Source organism: Parasteatoda tepidariorum, chromosome 11 (genome assembly GCF_982258835.1).
Source record: "Parasteatoda tepidariorum strain Cologne lab strain chromosome 11, Ptep-v5.0, whole genome shotgun sequence".
Taxonomy (NCBI): Eukaryota; Metazoa; Arthropoda; class Arachnida; order Araneae; family Theridiidae; genus Parasteatoda; species Parasteatoda tepidariorum.
The window spans coordinates 35,459,706-35,480,362 of record NC_141765.1 but is presented as its reverse complement, the minus strand read 5'-3'; the positions used below and the strand labels follow the sequence as shown (position 1 = coordinate 35,480,362).

At 28.2% G+C, this 20,657-nt stretch overlaps 1 protein-coding gene across 1 annotated transcript; it reads right to left on the bottom strand.

The window, feature by feature from the left end:
- Window positions 1–655: 655 nt before the first annotated feature.
- On the bottom strand, window positions 656–20,363 carry LOC107443690 (uncharacterized). The gene is made up of 2 exons (XM_016057638.4): window positions 20,153–20,363; window positions 656–4,449 (listed from the first exon to the last, which is right to left on the bottom strand). Exon 2 carries the CDS (start codon window positions 4,425–4,427, stop codon window positions 2,205–2,207), a length of 2,223 nt encoding a protein of 740 aa, XP_015913124.1. The 5' UTR covers window positions 4,428–4,449; window positions 20,153–20,363; the 3' UTR covers window positions 656–2,204.
- Window positions 20,364–20,657: the final 294 nt, after the last annotated feature.

Sequence of the window (20,657 nt, the reverse complement as noted above, 5' to 3'; positions counted from 1 at the left end):
ACATCAACTGAAGAAATCTTTGTTTTTTTTTCTGAAGTGCTTTGATTTCAAAAATTAAAGATTTTAATTAATAAACTTAAAATTTTGTACAATCTTTTGTATTGATATCTACATTTTTTAATTTCTTTTTATCATTGACATTTAAAATTATCATTAAACAAGTTCACAAAAACAGAATTATTAAAAATTTCAATATTTAGGATTAATATTAAATTTTAAACTCATATTTGAAATCAGTTTTTTAATTACGGTTTTAACATTATCTATCTATAAATGACCAAAATATTTAAAAATGCCATTTATAGACGGCGATAATTTAAACTATATCATTATGAATACAATCAAATGTAAAAGGCGCAATTTGATCCGCCATAGCTTTAGTTTATTAAGTAAAATAAAACGCAAAAGTCAAGTAATTAGAAACATGTTTTAGCTAATTATAAATAAAACGTATTTTTTTGAAAAATAAAGCGCTCGAAGCAAAAAAGCATATCTTAAAGCTGCTACAAAAAATATTTGAATGTCTAAAAATACAATAACAGTGCTTTAATATGATCTAATATAAAATTATTGTGAAACTGAAGCAGTTTTTGTCAATATTCTTTACACGATATACTTTATACTTTCAACATCAATAATTAAAAATTGCCGAAGATTTACAAATTATAACACAAACACTTTATTAATATTTAATACAATATAAAATTAGTAAGGAACTGAAGCAGTTTTTATCTGTATTTTTAACATGATAAAACTTACATTTTCAACATCAATAGTTTGAAATTTGCTTGTATTTTGTACATATATATATATTTAACAACATGGATTATATATTAATTGTATTATTCTTAAATATTTACAATAAACTCTGTCTTCATTATAGTTTTCCATAAGTAAAATTACCACACTTTAATAAATTCCGGGTCAAAATACGGTATAAAGTATCGGCACTTTTGGAGCATCCAACATCCAAATCCATATTACCGTAAAATCAATTTTTTACGTAAAATATTATACTGTAATTTTTACAGCGATATTTAAGTAGAGTTATTTATTTAATTAGAGTGAATATTTTACGGTATATTAGATTTTATGTTCCTAAACATGTTCCGGTGAAAGGGAATTTTATGGTAAAAACTACCTTTTTACCGTAAAATTTGATTTCATCCGGAATTTTTTAAAGTGTAAACTAGATATTATTTTATTCATAGTGATTAGTCATTTTAAAACCTATGCTGACTTTAAACATGATTTAGATAAGGTCATTAAAATTAGTTTTGATTTCAATGATAGTCAACGCACTAACATGAGTCAGAGCTTCTTAAAACAGGAGGAAAATAAAAGGAAGGGATATTAAATTATTTTTAAGGGTTGGTTCACCTTCGTAAATATCGCTTTCTAAATATTCTAATTACTAAGTTCTTATAATTTGATGATAAATTAATCTTTAATGGCATTTGATTTGTTCTGAACGATGTAATTTTTATGCGATTTCATTGATTTGTTTTTTATTCCTTCTGAATCATTATTCTTGGAAAATAAATCTGCGAATTTATCACGAATATTTTTTAAAAATTCTGTAACGAAATATTTTTTAAAGTAATTTAATGTATAAAAGTAATAGTTTTTGGAAAATTTGTTTTGAATTTTACCATGAATCCTTTTGTGAAAATTCTAAAACGATATTGCTTTTTAAACAGTTTTTAACGCACAGTCAATTTAACATGCAGAAATTTTTTCATAAAAAGGTCAAAGTTGTAATAGTTTTTCATAGTGAGCACTTTTTTTAAAAAACGCATCAAGGTAAAGTACTAAAAAAAGAGTTAATAAAAACTTTCTTTAAAAATGAATGATAAAATGGATGGACAGGATGTGATTTTGATTGAAAAAAGTCTTTTTGAAGAGTAATAAAAACTCATATCAATAATATTAAAATATGGAAAAAAATATGCTTTGTTTTTAAAGCACATAATATGATCAATTTTAGATAGAGGTTTGCTCATATAAGTAACATCAAATTTCAGGTATATTTAACACTAGTGATCTTTACATCAAGTGTTACTGATAAAAAATTGACAAAAGATGTTAAAAGACAAAATATTAATCTAAATGGACTTGGCACATTTATCTTAGTCACTTTTGCCATTTAGTGTATCACAGAACCAGTAACAAATTAAATTAGTTAAAAGAGATTTTTTAAGTAATTATGGATCCTTCGGGGAAATTTGAGTTTGAGAGCGATCTAGTCTATGCGTTGATCCCCCTTCTTCAGCAAATGAATCTAAAGCACCTTGTCGAAGAAGAGGAAATCTTTTGATGGAAGGTGCTCTTCTTTCTGGCAGACTTTCAGATCTAGTTTTCCTTGGAGAAAAAGCTGCTGGTGATGGTAAAGTTGGAGATGAGGGCTTGGGGCTAAGAAATCGTTGAGTTGACGCAAATAATGTATCCTCAGGAATTTTTACGTTACAGCTTTCTAAGGAATGTTGATGTCTTTTTGGACTTCCAGAAGCTCTAGTTTGGGATCTTGTTTGTATTTGAGCTGATTCCAAAGAACTGTGTTTTCTTGGGCTACTTTTCGGTCCTTTTTCAACTTGATCTGGTTCTAAAGTAATCGATACGTGTTTTCGAACTGACTCAGAGACTGAGTGAACTTTACGTTTTGTATTTTCATACTTCATTCCACCATGAGATTTCATAGCACTCATACTTTCCTGAGCCTTTTTCTCTTTTGCGATTGTTTCCTGACTGTAATCAAAGGCATCAGAGGTAGAAGGGCTTCCGCAAAATACGAGTGGTGAATTGATATCTTGTGAAGATCCCATAGAATTTAGAGAACTGATATTTACTAAACTCATATCAGTTTGCGTTGGAGAAAATTGACTCGTTATGCGAGATGAAAAGGGATTTGAAATCACTGATTCTATACTAAGACCTGGAGAGTCCTTTTCTGAACAGTCAAAAGAAAAATTTGTAGAAAAATTGGAGTAGACTGAACAGGTGCCTGGTGTTTGAACTTCCATGGATTCTGATTTATTTTCAGTATTACTAAATGAAGTGTGACATTTTGATGCCCACATTTCAACAGTGGTTTTATCTTTGCTAGAAATTGAATGATTGTCTGAATAACTCTGATTTGATTGATCATTACCTTTTGATTCCAAAGAATCAAGAACTATTTGTGGGGTTGAAGAAAGTTCTTGATTAGTGAAGACACTGTCATCTAAATCAGTTGATAAAAAAAGTTCATCGTCCCCAAACGAATGCATATCACTGTGTTGACTGAATTTGGTACACCTGCTATCATCAGAGTACTCTGGTTTAAGAGGAGATCTTTTTTGATTTTTCATTTCATCATGCACTTTTAGAGTGACAGCTCCTTGGGGGAGATAAATATCTACTGACATAGAACCACTTGAGCTAGTAGCACATGACGTTTGGAAAGTCAATGTTTGTAACCTATTTATATCCGATGGCTGGAGGTTAGATTTTGTTGCTGATTCCACCGATTCATTTTCATCGTTTTCACCATGTATTCTTGAGGATCTCGGACAGTCCATTGATACAGCTTGTCGATATGTATCAGGCGCCACGGAGAGTAATTGTGGCTTTGAAGCTCCAGTAATAGTTTTAAGACCACCTCCGTAAGTGGTGCGTTGCGAGGGCTGGGGTGTGCTTGCTTCTAATAACGTTATAGCTTCTGGAAAATTATTACCATGAGGATCTCGTTGCAGTTTAGCTAAACTGGGTTCAGAGGGACATTTTCTTAACCCAATGTTTTGAGAATTTTTCGTAGTTGCTTGATTCAAGGCAATTTTGTTTGTATCAACACTGTTTTGCAGATATTTGCTGAAATTCACTAAAGCTTGAGTTACCGCTGTTCGAGTATCTGCTGTATCTTCACTGCTTCTTTGTTGTGAAAGAAATCTTTCCCATGAAGCTTTGCTGGATCTACCAGAAGGAGTACTTCCACTTCCGCCAGAAACTACATGGATTCTTGTGCGTTTGAACCATATTGGAACGATTTTGGCTGCTGTATCCCGAGCTTCAAATGTCATAACGCAAGCGGCCACTATTGTAAATCCACCTATTCCCATTACAACTGGTCCTAAGTATGTGAGAAACCCTAAGTTAGAATCTTTAGCTTCATTTTTTACCCATACAGTTGTGTTACCTTTTGTCTCTTCTACTTTTGATAAATGATCGGTATAAAAACCTAAAGTAGCCATAACAGCCCCAATGATTATACAAAGAAATCCTACAGTCATAGCTTTGCAAGCAGACCATAGACATTTGTCTGTAACTTTTCCTCTTACCGCCATGACATTCCAGTTAGGACGTACTGTTCCAGTAGCAGCAGTACCTTTGCTTCCGGATGAAGTTTCAGCACTGGAATCTTTTTCTCCGTTTCTTTCTTTTGCATTTGCCATTTTTTTTGGCTTAAGCTCTTATCTGAAAAAAAAAATCACTTGTTATTATGAAAATAAATGAAATATTATGTCAACTTAAAAATATATTTTTCCCAATCTGATAATAAACAAGTTATGAAAGGTTTATAAGTATGCTGTTTCTTTATATAAATTTTTAAATCAACGGATAAGAACAAAATTAACGTAAGGCTTTTTTTTTTTAACTATCCATAGTAGTTTTCAGTTTCAAAAACTGTTATTTACACCTGAAATCCAATGTCTTTCTGTAAGCTAGATAAGGAAGTTATATGATTCGTCAATAAACTAATTTATACTGTATAATGAAGTAGATAAGTGTTCTACTTGAATACGAAAAATTGTAATGAGTTGTAAGTGCAAAGTTGTAAATTTCTAAGAAAATCTAATTAAAAGCTGCAATAAAAATACCGGGAATATAGCAAACACATCAAGTGATATTTTTTCGATATGGAATCTAAATCTTCATTTCATTTCCTCTGCATTGTTTCATTAGTTTTATCAGTTTTTTAAATTTACTTCGGAGAAAAAATAATTAGTGATATAGTCTTTTTCAAACTCGATTTTCATTTTAAGTAAATGAAAAAAAAAAAGAAAAACTCCTTGTAATAGTATAAAGTTAAAAAAAGAAGCATCGATTTAAAGAACCATATTTTAATGTATTTCCCGTTGCTTGAAAAAGCTCATATTCTGAGAATAATCTATCAAACGCCAACCGGCCTGTGTAGGGGGCAGGGAACTGTCCTTACATCAGAAAGGTCCTGGGTTCGAATCCCGGGCAAGGCATGGATGTTTCTTTCTCTCTCTGTGTGTTCTATGTCCTTTCTCCTTTGTGTGTGAATGTGACCCGCCCTATAAACGGGTTGTGAATGGCGTGGCAGAAGTCGAACTCCTGGCCATAGATGGCGCCACTGTAAAAAAACAGGAACAATCACATCCCCACTGCCTAAACAGGCATACGACCAAAAAAAAAAATCTATCAAACTGTGCTACTTCATCGAGCTGTAAACTCAGTCACTGAAGTTCGTTAATGTGTTCGTTCTATGCGTCCTTGTTTTTTTTTAATCATTTACAGTAAAGACATTTTCTTAACTTTTTTATTTATAAAATCAATGTTTCAAAATATTATAATTACTTATTTTAATTAATTATTATAATACTTGCAATTACTTTTAAAATATTAATATACTTTTAAAATATTAATATTATACATTTTGAAACATTTTTTATTATTCATTTTTTAAAAGTATTAATTTTAAAATTCTTTAATTATTAATATTTGATGCAGAACGAGCTAGTTTAATTTTTTCCATGAATGATCATATTTCAGTTGTTAAACGGAGAAAGGAAGGGCACAAAATGCATTAAAAATAAAAAACTTAAAACTTAGAAGACTTAAACATTAAAAAAACTATACTATTTTTTAAAAACCATATGATGTTATTCTAATTTAATAAAGTGACATAAATTAAGGATAATTAGTTGAATTAAAAAAATATGCTAAAGCCTTTAAAAGCTGTTATTTTGTGAAAAGAAAATTATTCTTTTCTGTAACAGTTATAGAGACTGTAAATGAAATTTCTCTTAAAAAATTGAAATAAAGTTTTGTTCTATATTAATTAATTTTTCAGCATTAACTAAAATTAAATCATGCATTACAAGCAATGTAGCAGTTTATTGATAATTCTTTTTTATATTTTACTGATGATGTCATGGATCATGAGACGACGTTAGTCCCATCTTTTTTGTTTTTTTTAAAATCATAAGCTGTAGTTTTTTTTCCAAATATATAGCATTTTCAGAGTATTGATTGTCATTTTAAATAAGTCACAAGAAATCTTTCTTCAAGTTTTAAATTCTTTTCTGAAGGCATAAGCAAGGGTTCGTGACTTGATCCTTTCAACAACTACCATGTTTTAACCTATAATCAAAATTTTAGTACTTATTGGGTACTTTTTCTGCTCTAATGAGTACTTTTTTTTTATAAAAAAATACCTTAACATGAAGGCAGTTATTAAAAGTTTGAGCCCGTTACTTTAGTGCAGATAACGATTGATTAAGAAAATAGATCATGATTATGGATAAATGAAATGATTTCTTCATCTCGTTTAGAGAAACTGGAGTGAAGTTTAACATAAAGGAATTCTTATTATTACACATATGATGCCAGGAAAAGTTTTGGTAATATAAATATTTTTAGCATAAACCAATATTTTGGGCGATGTTCTTAGTATATGATCACAGAAATCGACAAAGCTCAATATTTCAGATGATAACCTTCTTTTTATGAAATTTCATAGATGCTATACCAAACCCGAATCAGACACAAAGAAAAAAAGAATAAAATAATGGAGAAACTTATAAAAAAATGTATGTAATAATAGATTTTTACCAACTCGCCCTCACTGGGATTGACAGAAAGTGACCCTGATCTCAAGGATATACGTTACTTTTAAAATGAATCTTTACTTTTTTCTTTACCTAAATTGATGTGTATTCATGACAAAGATACATGATATTCCTAAGTGCTTATCTGAAATCAAATAATCAGAACAATGATAGTAAATGTGTCCGTAAAGCAAATGATGTTATTCATATATTTTTCTTTGCGGAATTTGTTAAATGAAATATGTAGAACCATAGCATTACTTCATTAGATAACATAATTAACGAGCTCCGCTCAAGTATAAATAACATTAAATATTTAAATAATTTTGAGTTTAATTATTTTAGAGTGCATAGATTCAACAAAACTTATATATAGGACATTAGGAATAATACTCATTTAAAAGTACAAAACATAATAACTACATATTTTTACTTACATCAATTTCGCCATAACAATTTCAACCGACAATTCAACTTATTTACTGATAATTTAAATCAAAAATTAAATAATGGAGTTAAAAAGACCTTTAAAAATAATCATATTTATTATATCAACACAAATTTCATTTCTTTTAAAGAAAAGAAATTTGATAAGATATTTAATAAACGAAATCCTGAAATTTATTTTAAATTTATTAATTTAGTTCACTGTAAAAAAATTGTGTTGGCAATATAAATATTTTTTAGCATAAAACCAATATTTTGGACGATGTTCTTAGTATATGATCACAGAAATCGGCAAAGCTCAATATTTCAGATAATAACTTTTTTTACGCTGAACATTTTAAAAGTGAAGATTATCAATTATGTTATCACTAAGTATTTTACAGTTATTTATCTGAGAACAATAAATTTCACAAACAAGAACTACATTGCCATTTTTGCGGACACTGGAACAGATGTTACGAGCTCCTTTCTTATATTTCATGCAGTTTATCCATTTCTCAATAAGGTTAGAAAGAAAATTGTGATCAATATTATTTTTCAATACTATCTCTAACTTCATCTTCAGAATCACTACATTGCTTTTTGAGTATCCTCTATCTTTTGCTTTCGTTTAATATCTATTTGTTACAAGTGTATTTTTATGCGTGTCTCTTTGTCACACGTGTTCTTGTTCAGTTAAAAGTCTCAACTAATGATGATTTTTCAAACATTTCTTACTTATTTTGATATCTTTGTAATATCTTTCTTAGGGTGGTATTTATGTAACAGCCCTAAGTAGTTTAATTATTTATTGTGAATTTTTTTTTAATAATTAGGAAATAATCATGTTTTATCACAATTTATTGCCTTATTAATTCATTAGTAAACATTTTTGTAGACTATATACGAAACTACTGTTTAACAACCTTTCCATTGCTCAATGAATAATATTTTAAACTTGAATATTTCAAACATGCAAGCTAGGCCTTTTGAAATGACTTTCATTTTCATGCAAAAAGTGATCGATATTTTAGATTTTTAAATTTCATTAAATTTATTAAAATAAACTTAGATGAAGTGATTTGCGTTTTCAAAGCTATAAAGATGATAAGTATAAAGAAAGCTAACATAAGAAACATTTATATTAACTATTTTTCCAGTTTTATGTAAGGACATTTTTAATTTAAATTTATTGAATTTATTAGCTGGTCTCAAAGAAAGTCTTTTTGTCCATAGCAGAAAGAAATCATACGTAGTATAACATATTTATGAAATTTTCAACTATATTTTGATAGTCAAAAATTTAATAAGAACAAATCAAATGTAAAAGTAAGCAATTCAAAAATATTTTTTTATTAGAAATTATATGTCAAAATAACATAATTATCTTACAATTTTTCATTTAATTGTTTTAATTTAATGAAGGTATGGAATTTACTTTAAAAGAAAAGTTGTTGAACTACAAATTGTGTTGAAGTTGCTAAATATATAGAACATAAAATATATAATATACGTATAGCAAATAGAAATTTAAAAAAAAAATTAGAAAAATTATTCTAGAGCTTAAAGGAAGATTTAAAATCAAAAAGTTAAAATTGAAAATTAAGAAAAATATTTATGAAAAATATTTATTTAACATACACTAAAATAAATAAATTAATTAAAAATAAATTAATTACTAAAATATGTAACACCGTATTATGTAACACATTGTTATGCTTTTTCAAAGGTACTTTCTGGAAGCATATCAATATTGCCAAAGCAAAAAAATAATAATACAAATGTGACGGGGTGCAGGAAAAAATTAGTTTGAATTCATTTCGATAAAATTATTTCAATAAAATGTATAAAAAAACATAAATTAAACAAATACGTAAAATAAGTATATTATAAAATAGAGTGAGAAAAAAAGCTTATTTCTCACGTGCGGATCTAAAGTAAATGATTTGTAAAATATGTTACCAAAAACAGTAAAGTAAGTTACCAAGTTAGACTGTATTAATTCAAGGACAGTGTTATTTCAGACTTAAAGAAATTGAGTTATCTTCTTGAATATACTTGCTACCAAGTTCATATCTATTATTGCCAAATCTCCCCCAATTATATTATATATCCATTAGACTGCAAAAATCTTTGCAGTCTAATGGATATATAACATAATCTTATCATAATAGTCTGTGTTTAGTCCATCTTTAAGATTTACGTTATAAAACTCAAATAAGTGTTAAGTTAGATTATATTGTGAAATTTCATTGATGTATATAAACAACTTGTAATCAAAATCTTTAATTCGGAGATCTTATAAGCTTACATTATTTGAAAATGTAAACAAACGTTTTAGCGAGTGCGAGTTGAGCAGTCATTTGAATAGTTCAGACAGGTTTCACATGAAATCAATTTTAATTTATCCACTTTTCAGATTAAATTTCGGTAAGTATGTTGAATAATGAGCGCGATTGCCTAGTGGTTAAGGTACTGGACTGCCATTGTGAAGAACTGGGGATTGATTCCCAATGGTGACTTAAAGCCCACCCAGCTTCATATTGATTGGTACCAGCTTGGCTGGGAAGTAAAGGCGGCATGAGCGCAGTATTGTCCACTTTGCCACAATCAGGCCATCGATCACGAAATTGCGGAACCTTAATTATGAACCACTGGCCCACAATGGGTGGTTGCGGAAATGCATTATTTTCAATAATGTATACTATTTTTATAGTTTTTACATAATTGAAAATTTTTTTTGTATCTCGAAAAATTAGTTTATATTAACATTAATTTGCATTTCGCACATTGTAGTTCAAAATTATATCTTTATTTTTAAGGTTATAAAAAAGGGTAATGTTAAGCTTTTAAGTTCATAAAAATTCTTTAAATTAAGAAACGATAAAGATATACAATTGAATTGCATAAAAAATACAAATTTTATTAGAAGAGGAATTAGAAATTTTATTACTTTTTTGCATAGATATAATTATCTGTGCAAAAATTGTTAAACGATTGAAAATTCCAAGACCCAGTACCACGTATACGTTGACTCGTTTTAGAGTAACGTATTTTAGAGTTTAGAGAATAAATCATTTGCGGTTACGTCCTGGATGTCTCAAATGTACAGCAAAAATTTAAATTAAATTTATAAGTAAGTGAAATAGAAGACTTCTGGAAAGTAAAGTAAAAAAATTAAAAATGTTCAAATTGATGTGGTAAAATAGTGACCGCTTAGAGAAAATATACGTTCTCGAATTCATGGCCAAAAACCGTTTTTTAGATGTGGAAATAAGGGGTTGAGACTCATCAAAATTAGACATTAAGTCAATGGAACATTTTAAGTTATAAACCGAAGTAAAATGATGAATTTATGCATAAAATAATTTTTGGAGGAAGAATGCTTGAAAGTTATAAAGGTCACAGTGTGAAACACAGAGGTAATATAATGGTATGGAATGTTTTTTGGAGGATGATGACTTGTATATTTGGTGCAAATGAAGGATACAATGGACAGAAACATGCACCAGAATATCTTTATTTGTTATATTGGTTCTTCTAGAGCAAAAAAAAACATTGTACTCTATTTTCCCAAAAAGGTAATGACCTTAAACACACATCTGAATTGCGTATCAACTCTTTGAAGTCAAAAGAGAAGGTCATGGCCTTCACAATCACCAGATCTCAATCCGAGTGAGAAACTAGAGAGAGTTGGATAGTGGCTTAAGCGAATCTTCAAATTTTTAGATCGCACCTGGAGGTTCACTAAACATTTCAGAATTAAGTTTCTTGAAGTCCAAAATTGTGTACATTCATGATACATACTTAAAAGTAGAGAGAAACAAGAGCAATACAAAGGCTTATTTAAATCATTTATGTTAAATAATAGAACTTTACATTTATTCAGATTGAAAGCTAAAAAAAGTATTTCAAGTAAAATTTATTTTCTTTTTTCATGCATTGTCTATTGTGAAAACTATTCTTATTCTTGTGCAAAGATTATGTTTATTGTAATATAGCATCATCTCTTTACAGTGAGATTTTTAATTTGTACCCTATCCTTCTTCTACTCTTTCCATACCTTCTTACCCATCATTTTGCAGTTCAAGTCCTTTGTTTGCATGATTGCATGAATTATTCACGGTATAGTTCAGTGGCACAACGTAACGTAATGGTAAAGAATAATGACCTATGTATTTATTAGTAATAGCAATTTTTTAAATTTAATTTAATTAGACACTTTAAAATGGCGTGCATCAGACAGTGTGCCTGAGTCTAGTCTTTTATATATATAAATATAATATATATATATATATATATATATATATATATATATATATATATATATATATATATATATATATATATGAAATATAAAATATATATATATATATATATATATATATATATATATATATATATATATGAAATATAATATATATATATATATATATATATATATATATATGAAATATAATATATATATATATATATATATATATATATATATATATATATATATATATATATGAAATATAATATATATATATATATATATAAAATATAATATATATATATATATATATATTAAGATATATTTATTTTTGTGGCATGTTTTCATTGCAGCATACTTTTAAATCACTTAAGTTCTGACTGTGGAATATATTTGAATATATCAAATCAGGTTATATTTTTTGTAAAAGAAAATTAAATCTAAAAAGTGAATCATGAGTTGTTTTCCTATATAAATATATTTGTGTATCGTTGATTTCAAAAATGACTTATGTCTGACTAATATATTTAAATTTAAGTAAACGTGTTCAAAATTGGAGACTTCAATCGTTTTTACTCAGATTGAGATTTCAAATTTAGATCGCGTGGTATATTAATGAAATTTAAAAGAAACTAAAAGAGTTTCAATTCCTCATTTTGTATTTATCAGGATATTTTGTAATAATAGGAGTAATTAGTGATAATTAGCCTAATTGATAGTAATTCTTAATAACATGTTTTTACCAGGATAGTCTTATTTTTGGACAATGGGTATCTTATCAGACCAAAAGAAAAACCTATAAAGTTTCACTTTAATATTTTGTAATTATCGGGGTATCTAGGGATAATCAGCTGAAAATTTCGAGTAATCCTTTATAAGACGTTTTCTTTTATATTGATGTTTCACTTTCGGACCCTGTGTTCTTCCTTATGATATAAATATCAAAATTAAAAAAAGTTTCATTTGAACATTTTTTAATTATCGGGATAATTAGTCTAATTTAATGTAAAGCCAAATGTCCTGCTGTGGACTGATCGTTAAGACACGGTTTCCATCAGATCACCGAAGTCAAGCATCACTGGGTGTGGTCAGTGTGCGGGTGTATGACCACTTGGATTAGTCTGCGTAGGGTTCGAGGGTGTGCGATATTGGTCCTCGTTAAACTGTTCTACCGTAAAGTGCTTGACTTCGCGTGCAGGTCGTTGGGCTACCGAAGCGGGGGTGCCATTCCCTCTGCAGAGGATCAAAATTGTGATGGCATGTCTTCGGATCATCCTCAGGGATGTTTCCCAGACCTTCGGCAATAGCCCATTGTGCAGCTCTAGTTCGACGTAAATTAACTACAACAACAACAAGTAAAGCCAAATAGCATGTTTTTGCCTCAATAGAAGTCTCAAATTTGAACCATGCACTGTTAGAATTTTCAGTCTAATTTTAAAGTAAAATAATAGGTAGCAGTCTATCCATCCAATTAACCATAAAGTTCACGGTTGGGAACATTTCTTTACCATTACAGTTTTGAAACCATTTACAATTTGCATGGTTTCGAAACCCTGAAAATGAAGATTTTAGTTAGATAATGGATATTGGAGTTAGGTTGTAGTTGAGCTGAGTTTTGGAACCAAAGATTTCATAGATGTTATACAAAACCCAAATCAGACACAAAGGAGAAAAAATAAAATAAGGGAGAAAATTAAAAAAAATGTATGTAATAATAGGTCTTCACCAACTCCCCCTCACAACCTTCCTTAGATATCAAAATTAATGAGCTCCGCTATGGCATTAAATGAGCTCCGCTAAATGGCATTAAATATTTAAATAGTTTTCAGTTTTATTACTTTAGAGTACATAGATTCGACAAAACTAATATACTATACATAGGGAATAATTATTTAAAAGTACAGAAGATAATAACTACATATTTTTATTTACATCAATTTTGCCTTAACAATTTCAACCAACAATTCAACTTATTTACTTATAATTTAAATCAAAAATGAAATAATAGAGTTAAAAAGATTTTTAAAAATAATCATAGTTATTATATCAACACAAATTTTATTTCTTTCAAAGATTTCATAATTTTTAAAAAGACTCATAATTTTCTTAAATGGACCAGAAAATGTTTATTTCTTTTTAACAATTGTTACATTAAAAATTAAAAAAACAAACAAACAAACTACTTAACCTTTTTTTTTAATATTTTCAACAAATAAATGAATAAGGCAACTTTGAGCAGTTATTTTTTTCTTTCCCTGATACTGTCTAAATTATTAGTAAGTTTTCTTATATTGTACGAGGAGAACAAGGGGAAACTCCTTTTCATAAGTCACAATGAACCCTTTAGAAAATGGTTTATCAAAAATGAGCAAAATTGTGTCAAAATAGCTCCGAAACAAATAATAGTCTAATTTGAATATCCTATATATTTAAAATCAATAGACTATTGGCTAAAACTTAAGGTATTTAGACTAACCTGTGATGTGAATAAATTAAATTAAATTTTTAAGTAATAATAGGCTTATATTTTTTTTGATAGACTCTAGTTAAAAATGGTTCTTATTTGACAAATTTCTATCTGAACAATTAAGGCATTGTTCTGATGTATTTTAATAAGCTGAAAGGAATAAAGACTATCACGAGTCAACAGGACTAAAAGTTTAGACGTTATTTGTATAAAAAGGTCAATTTTGTATTCCTTTCACTGACTTAGATATTTTTACGCGTCTGAGATTGCTATCTAGATATGTGAAGAATTGTTTCTTTCATACTTTTCGGTGCTAAGTTGCTTTTCGTACTTTCTCATGTACAAATAAAATCAAAGTTAAGTTTATAGAACTAGCAATTTAAAAGAAACAAAGTTTTTTTTAGTATGCAAATTATAGTTTACTTTTCCCCGTCTATACAAAAACTCTTGCAGCTTTGAAACTATTTGCTCCATTGATTGATTAAATTTTTATTGATTTGGATTTATCATTGGAAAAAAACAAGGATAAATGCCTTATTTGTTGATATAGCAATGTCTGACGTGTAAATAGGTATAATAACGAAATTGTACTATTGATACATGAAAACTTCTGTAACTCTTCACTATTAGCCAAATCGATTTTGATTTATCTCATTCGAAGGGATGCTAATTTTCTAAACTTTTTACAAAAAATTTCTAGTCGTAGCTGAGTTTATATTCAATAACGCGATTTTTTGTTTCTTAAATATGATTTAAAGTTTCTTTTCACACCACTACACGTAAATGATTCAAAAGTTCATATGAAACACTACTTTAATCCATCTTTTCTATGCGGAGGCTTCTAAAATGTTGGTAAAGTTACCAAAAATTCCGAAAGCTTTAGTTTTTAATTGTCTACCAGAGTATGAATATTTCTCAAAAGTCATAGAAGTTTGCGCCTCGTATTTGATCTAGAGTAAAACGTTTTTTTATTTCACAAAATTTTAAATTTTTTATTTCACAAAATGAGATGTATTTAAATTAATCAAACCAATTTATTTCCTTTAATATAAATCCGAAATTAAAAAGAAAAGGCAAAAATAACTTTTTATAAAAATAACCTTCTTATTTTAAACTACTAAGAATAGTGAAATAAAATACAGAAATCCTGTTAAAAACAATAGGACAATCCTGTTAAAAACAAATAAAAATATGGACAAATTGCAACAACTTATAAGGACATATAAAAAATACATGAATGATTATTGACAAAAATACAGATTACTGGTAAGGTTAAAGAAAAACAGTAAGAACTCATGACTTTTTGCATTTAGAGTAAGAATCAGAAAGTCATTTTATTGATGCAAGATCAGTTAATATTCGTCATTGAAAAATAAATGAGCTTTCATTTTCAATTGGTGATTAAAGTTATCTAGAATTTCAATGTTTCCGAAATGGCCATAGAAAGTTAAAAAATAATTCTTACAAACTTTAAGATCATGCAACTATTAAACAAACTATAAAATTTAAAATGTGATTTTATATATGCTTCAAGCTTCTTTTTTGTGGGGGGGGATAATATATTTAGACTCAGAATGAGCTACATCATACACTATACCGAAAAATACAAAAACATATAAGGGGAACAAATGCTGTTTGAGTGAAAAGAACCATGACAAAATATACTGGCCTCCAAAAGTTAATTTAAAACTAGTTTTCAGTATCTAATTTGAAATGAGCACAAGAAAGTTTTTTTTTATTGAAATGACACAGGAATATGCTAAAAATTGAAACAAACAAGTGTGCTATTTAAGTTATGAATAACTAAAAAAGTACACTTGTTAGAAAATTCCTCTTTAGGAGAAAGCAATGCTTCGTAGTTTTATGTGGAAAATAGCAGTGAAAAGATTACAAAAATAGGCTTTAGTTATAAAAACATGTCCATCATAACTGCAATACATATTTGGCATCGAAATTTGATGCAGCCAGTTAAGTTGGTGGACACCGAAGATCAGACACTTAGTAACTATTGCTTCAACCATGTAAGGATCGTGGAGGATGACTCAAAGCTGCACCTTGTCTGCCAAGCCAGTGACAAACATTTCTTATTAGTTTCAGTTCTGGAGAACTGGCGGAGTAATTAATTCGATAAAAATATTCTTATCTTGGTTTATTTTTCGCACTTTTTTAGGTGATTAAGGTTCTCTGTCTCTTTTCATCTAAAAATATCTATTATTAAGGACAAACCACCTTAGTTCCAAAATTCGAAAAATTGTTTCTTAAGGAAAGGAAAATTTTATGGTCTTGGAAGGTATCATGATGGAAGGATAAATAAATATAATAAATAACTTTGAAAGTAACATTGTAACTAAAATGAGTATAAAAATGTACTTTTGGAGTCCTATGTTTGCTTTTCAGGAATTCAGTTGGTTATGATTTCATTTTGAAGGTCGACAGCGTACGGTCAGCTAATTTGCAACTCAGTGGCAATAAAATAGCGAGTCGTTAAAACGACTTGCTATTTTTTCGAGGATATTAATCTTGTCTAAAGATGGTTCCAATTACAATACAAATTTTTATTTCCCTTAAAATTTGTTACCTGAACTAAAACAATGTCAATAATCAATTAAAAAAATGCTAAAACAGGGAGCGGGTTATTAAACTCCTCTGGATTTGAAAATCGCGTACGGCCACATGGATCTCATGTTGTCGAGGATTTTCCGGAATGAGAAGATATTAGCCAGATTAATTTGCCCAGTAAGATCTTTAGACCTGAATCCGATAGGGAATGTTTGTGACTACTTTAGCAAATGGCTGCTTTGTGATTTCATCCATAGTTGTAGCATAAGTTAGTTCAAGGGTCAGCTCTTCGCGCTTCAACTCGTGTATATCAATTTAATTAACAGCATTGAAAGTCGAGGCAGCAACACATTGTTTGTAGGACCTATTTTCCATTTCAATTTTGCAGATAAAACTGCGATGTACTATTTTCTCTGAGAAGGAACACTTCTGCCAAATGTGCCTTTTTGATGTAGATAATGTCTTTGTTTAAATATTTGTAAATTTCAATACCCAATTTAATTAAAATAATTTTATTTTACACCTCTTTAAAATTTCTTATCTATATGTTTGTCGACTCATTTTCAAATTAGACACAGAAAACTGGTTGTACTTGAGCTTTTGGAGGCCAGTGTATTTTGTTATGGTTCTTTTTATTCACACAGCTTTTATTCCCGTTATATGTTTTATATTTTTCGGGTTATTAATTTACTTTTATGAATTAATTCACTTTTTGTCATTTTTTCAGTTACTATTGAATTTACTGCTAATTTGAATTACTATTATTCTACTATTATTCTCATCTTAATAAATAGAACTGAAAAACATAAATTATTATTGGAATCGGGAGAAAAGAGAATATATCTTAAATCTATCTTAATGAAATATATCTTAAATTGAATAATTTAAATAAAAATTTAACTAAGTATGGGATTATTTTGTACTTTATAAAAGAGGAGAATCGTTATCTAGTTTCGTTAGTAATTAAAAAAATATGCATGAAATAAATTATCCAAGTGCATATAGAATTCATATGTATGTGATGTTAAGAATAAGGAAAACTATAACATTGAAAATATGATTTAAGATCAATAAAAGGAATGTGCACTAAATACCTCGTTCCAGTTTACTAGGTTACGCTTTTTTTAAAATTTAATTTCTATGGTTTATAAGCATCTTAAAACTAATTAGTTAGTTATAATAAATCGAGTTGTATAGCTTTTTCTCAGTCTGCAGATTATTTTTCGATATAGGATCTTGAATAAAGTTTCTGTTTTATAAAAAAATAGGAGTTATGTGACTACAAACCGTATGATGAGTACTTCATTACTAGTAGATGTTTGATGTAAGATAAAGTTCTTTACGAAATGAAACACATGAAAAACGAAATTTAAACAACATGTGTAACTGAGGAAAAATGCAAAACTTTACAACCGTAGCTTAAAACAAAGGTTTTAAGTAAAATAAACATTTCATTTATCGTAAAAATGGTAGATATGTAATTTTCCGTTATAAGTTAAACTTATTTGTATAAATTATATAGATACAGTATATGTAAATCCAACCACTGATGTAATATGAGATAAATATTCAGAATATGAAACGTAAACATAGTTTTCTAAACTCATTTATGTATGTAATATATAGAAAAACTAGGTTTATAGAATAATAAACAATGACATATACCTTTAAATGAAATACAATATCAGTCTACATCTACATTCATCAACAATGCAATATGTTCAGGTTGTTTGTTTGAATCCCAATTTAAACACGATAATTAAAAATTTTAGAACGATATAGTTTCGTGCCATGCGTTAATTTTTTTTTAATTAGTAAATATAGTTGATTTTTCATGCAGTTCTATGCATTTCATACCCTTATAAACACTTATAAAAGTGTATATGGGCAATTCCGAATCTTCAAGTTGAGTAAATAAAAACACTATGTTTGAGAAAGAAATCGAATAGTTTTACGAAGTGTGCTGTATAATAATTCAAGATCTTAGCTAACAATATACGTTTCTTCTTTCATAGAAGAATAATTTTTTAATATTTGAACATATGATTTTAGACCATTTAATGCAATTTTAAAATACAATTTAAGTAAAATCACATGAGTAGCAATGAAGTATTATTTTTTTGTTACATAGACTATATTTATTTTCTCAAAGAACTTCAACAATATTATATAGTTAATTTATATTTTTATTAAGTGCATTATACAATAAGTAACTTGTATTTTCAATAAGTATTTGTTTTTTTTAAAAATTATAATGATCTATTAAATAAGTTAGTTAGGAAACAACAGAGCTATCTTTTATATTATTATTAATGAATTTCTTATTATCTTTTGCTCAAGTTCAAACTTTATCTTCTACTGAGCATCAAGAAATAAAAAGTGAAACAAAATAAATAAAACAAAATTTAAAAAAAGCACTGTTAGTAAATTTATATCATTGATTATAATGCTAGCAGTTTTGATACTATGATTGAGCATGCTCGTAGCCAAGTTACTCTAAAGTTAAAAATCAAGCTGCACTTGCATGAATACCAATAAAGTAAATATGACGTGCTTTCCACAAAAATATAATCATGGGCTGTTTCATTTTTGCATGAATTGCTTTATTGTATTGATACAATAAAGCAAGAACTGTATTTCATTGCTTTTCATAACTATCACAGTTTATTTAAAGGAAATTTTGAAGAGCTCTAACAATCGATCATTTTTAAGAATTAACTTAAGAAGAAAAGAATTTCCTGATATTAATAATATTGATGCATCTATATTTTCCTGCAGAGTTCTTCTATGTGTGATAAATTAAAATTATTTTAAAAAATTTATGAGTTGATGATTGATTTTTTTCAGTTGAGATTTATTTTCCTATTTTATTATCAATAGTTCATCAGCAATTTATTTCAAAAATATTTGCACATTTGTATATATATTAAAAAATATATTTGCGACACACTTTTTCTAATGAATTGGTCATATCTGAAATATATTCACATTTTTTTAAAATAATCCATTGTCAATTAGTCATAAGATTCAAATTTTAAATATGAATTCGTACCTTATACGTATTATATACCGGAGCTTGATTGCGCAAACTTTTATAAACGTTTGCAACAAATTTCACTTATGTTAAGATGGAAATGATTTAAAAGTGTCTTTAAAATATTATTGGCAAAGTGCAAATTTCTTAAATATAATTTCTTAAATTTCAAAAAAATAAATAAATAAACAAAAAGTAAAATTAAAGTATTAACTGCAATCTAAAAACAAAATTATCTAAAACGTTAACGAATACTTGTTTTCTTAATCCGTAATGAAACTTCTGCTTGCCGAAAGCAACAATTGTTTATCTTTAGCAGAGCAAATAATTGCATTTGCATCTGTCAATAACAGTGAAAGCTGAGATAGTATGTTCAACAGGTAGCAAGCTGTGCACGAAGTCATTCTGGCCTATGCAGACTGGTTGTTTTTATTTATGATTGCCAAAATAATATTATGGTGATCAAGAAAGTCAGATTGGAATTTCTGGATTTAATATTTCATTTTAGATGTGTAATATTTTTCTAATGACCAACATGCATCAGGTACTGTATATGTTTAGGGAAGCATTTCTTTACTTACCTGTAGAGTGGTTGCATAAAGGTTTAGACAGTGAAAAAATAAATACTAGTAGGTAGTTTGAAATTTGTTGATTACATGCTGGAAGTAAATAAGATGCTGATTTGTTTTCGAAATGATTTTGTAATAGAGAATATGGCTGACAGATGAAAGATCGGAAATTTCTCAGTCTTTGCTTCCTTTGGTACCTAAACAGTATTTTGGATCGATGTTTGAGCATGCGCAGGGATGCTGACGAGGGTTGGTCGATGAAAACAGATGAGTGGGCTTGAAATGCGTGGGATTTTGCTTCTATGGATTAAATCCGAAGGCAAAGCAGCTTTTTGGCGTACTGAGTGTCGTTTTCTGCCTATAAGTGCATAAAAGAGTAAAAAAAAAAAAAAAAAAAATACGTAATTGACTTAGAGCTGAAGAAAAGAAAAGAAAGAATAAGCAATTGTTTCTTTAGAAAATTCCTTAACCGAATAAGTTAAAACAGTGAAAAGTACTTCGGTTTAAGCTAATCGTT

Bases quoted from the DNA above. Each gene is read 5' to 3' on its own strand.
- LOC107443690 (XM_016057638.4), bottom strand. From the start codon at position 4,427: ATGGCAAATGCAAAAGAAAGAAACGGAGAAAAAGATTCCAGTGCTGAA.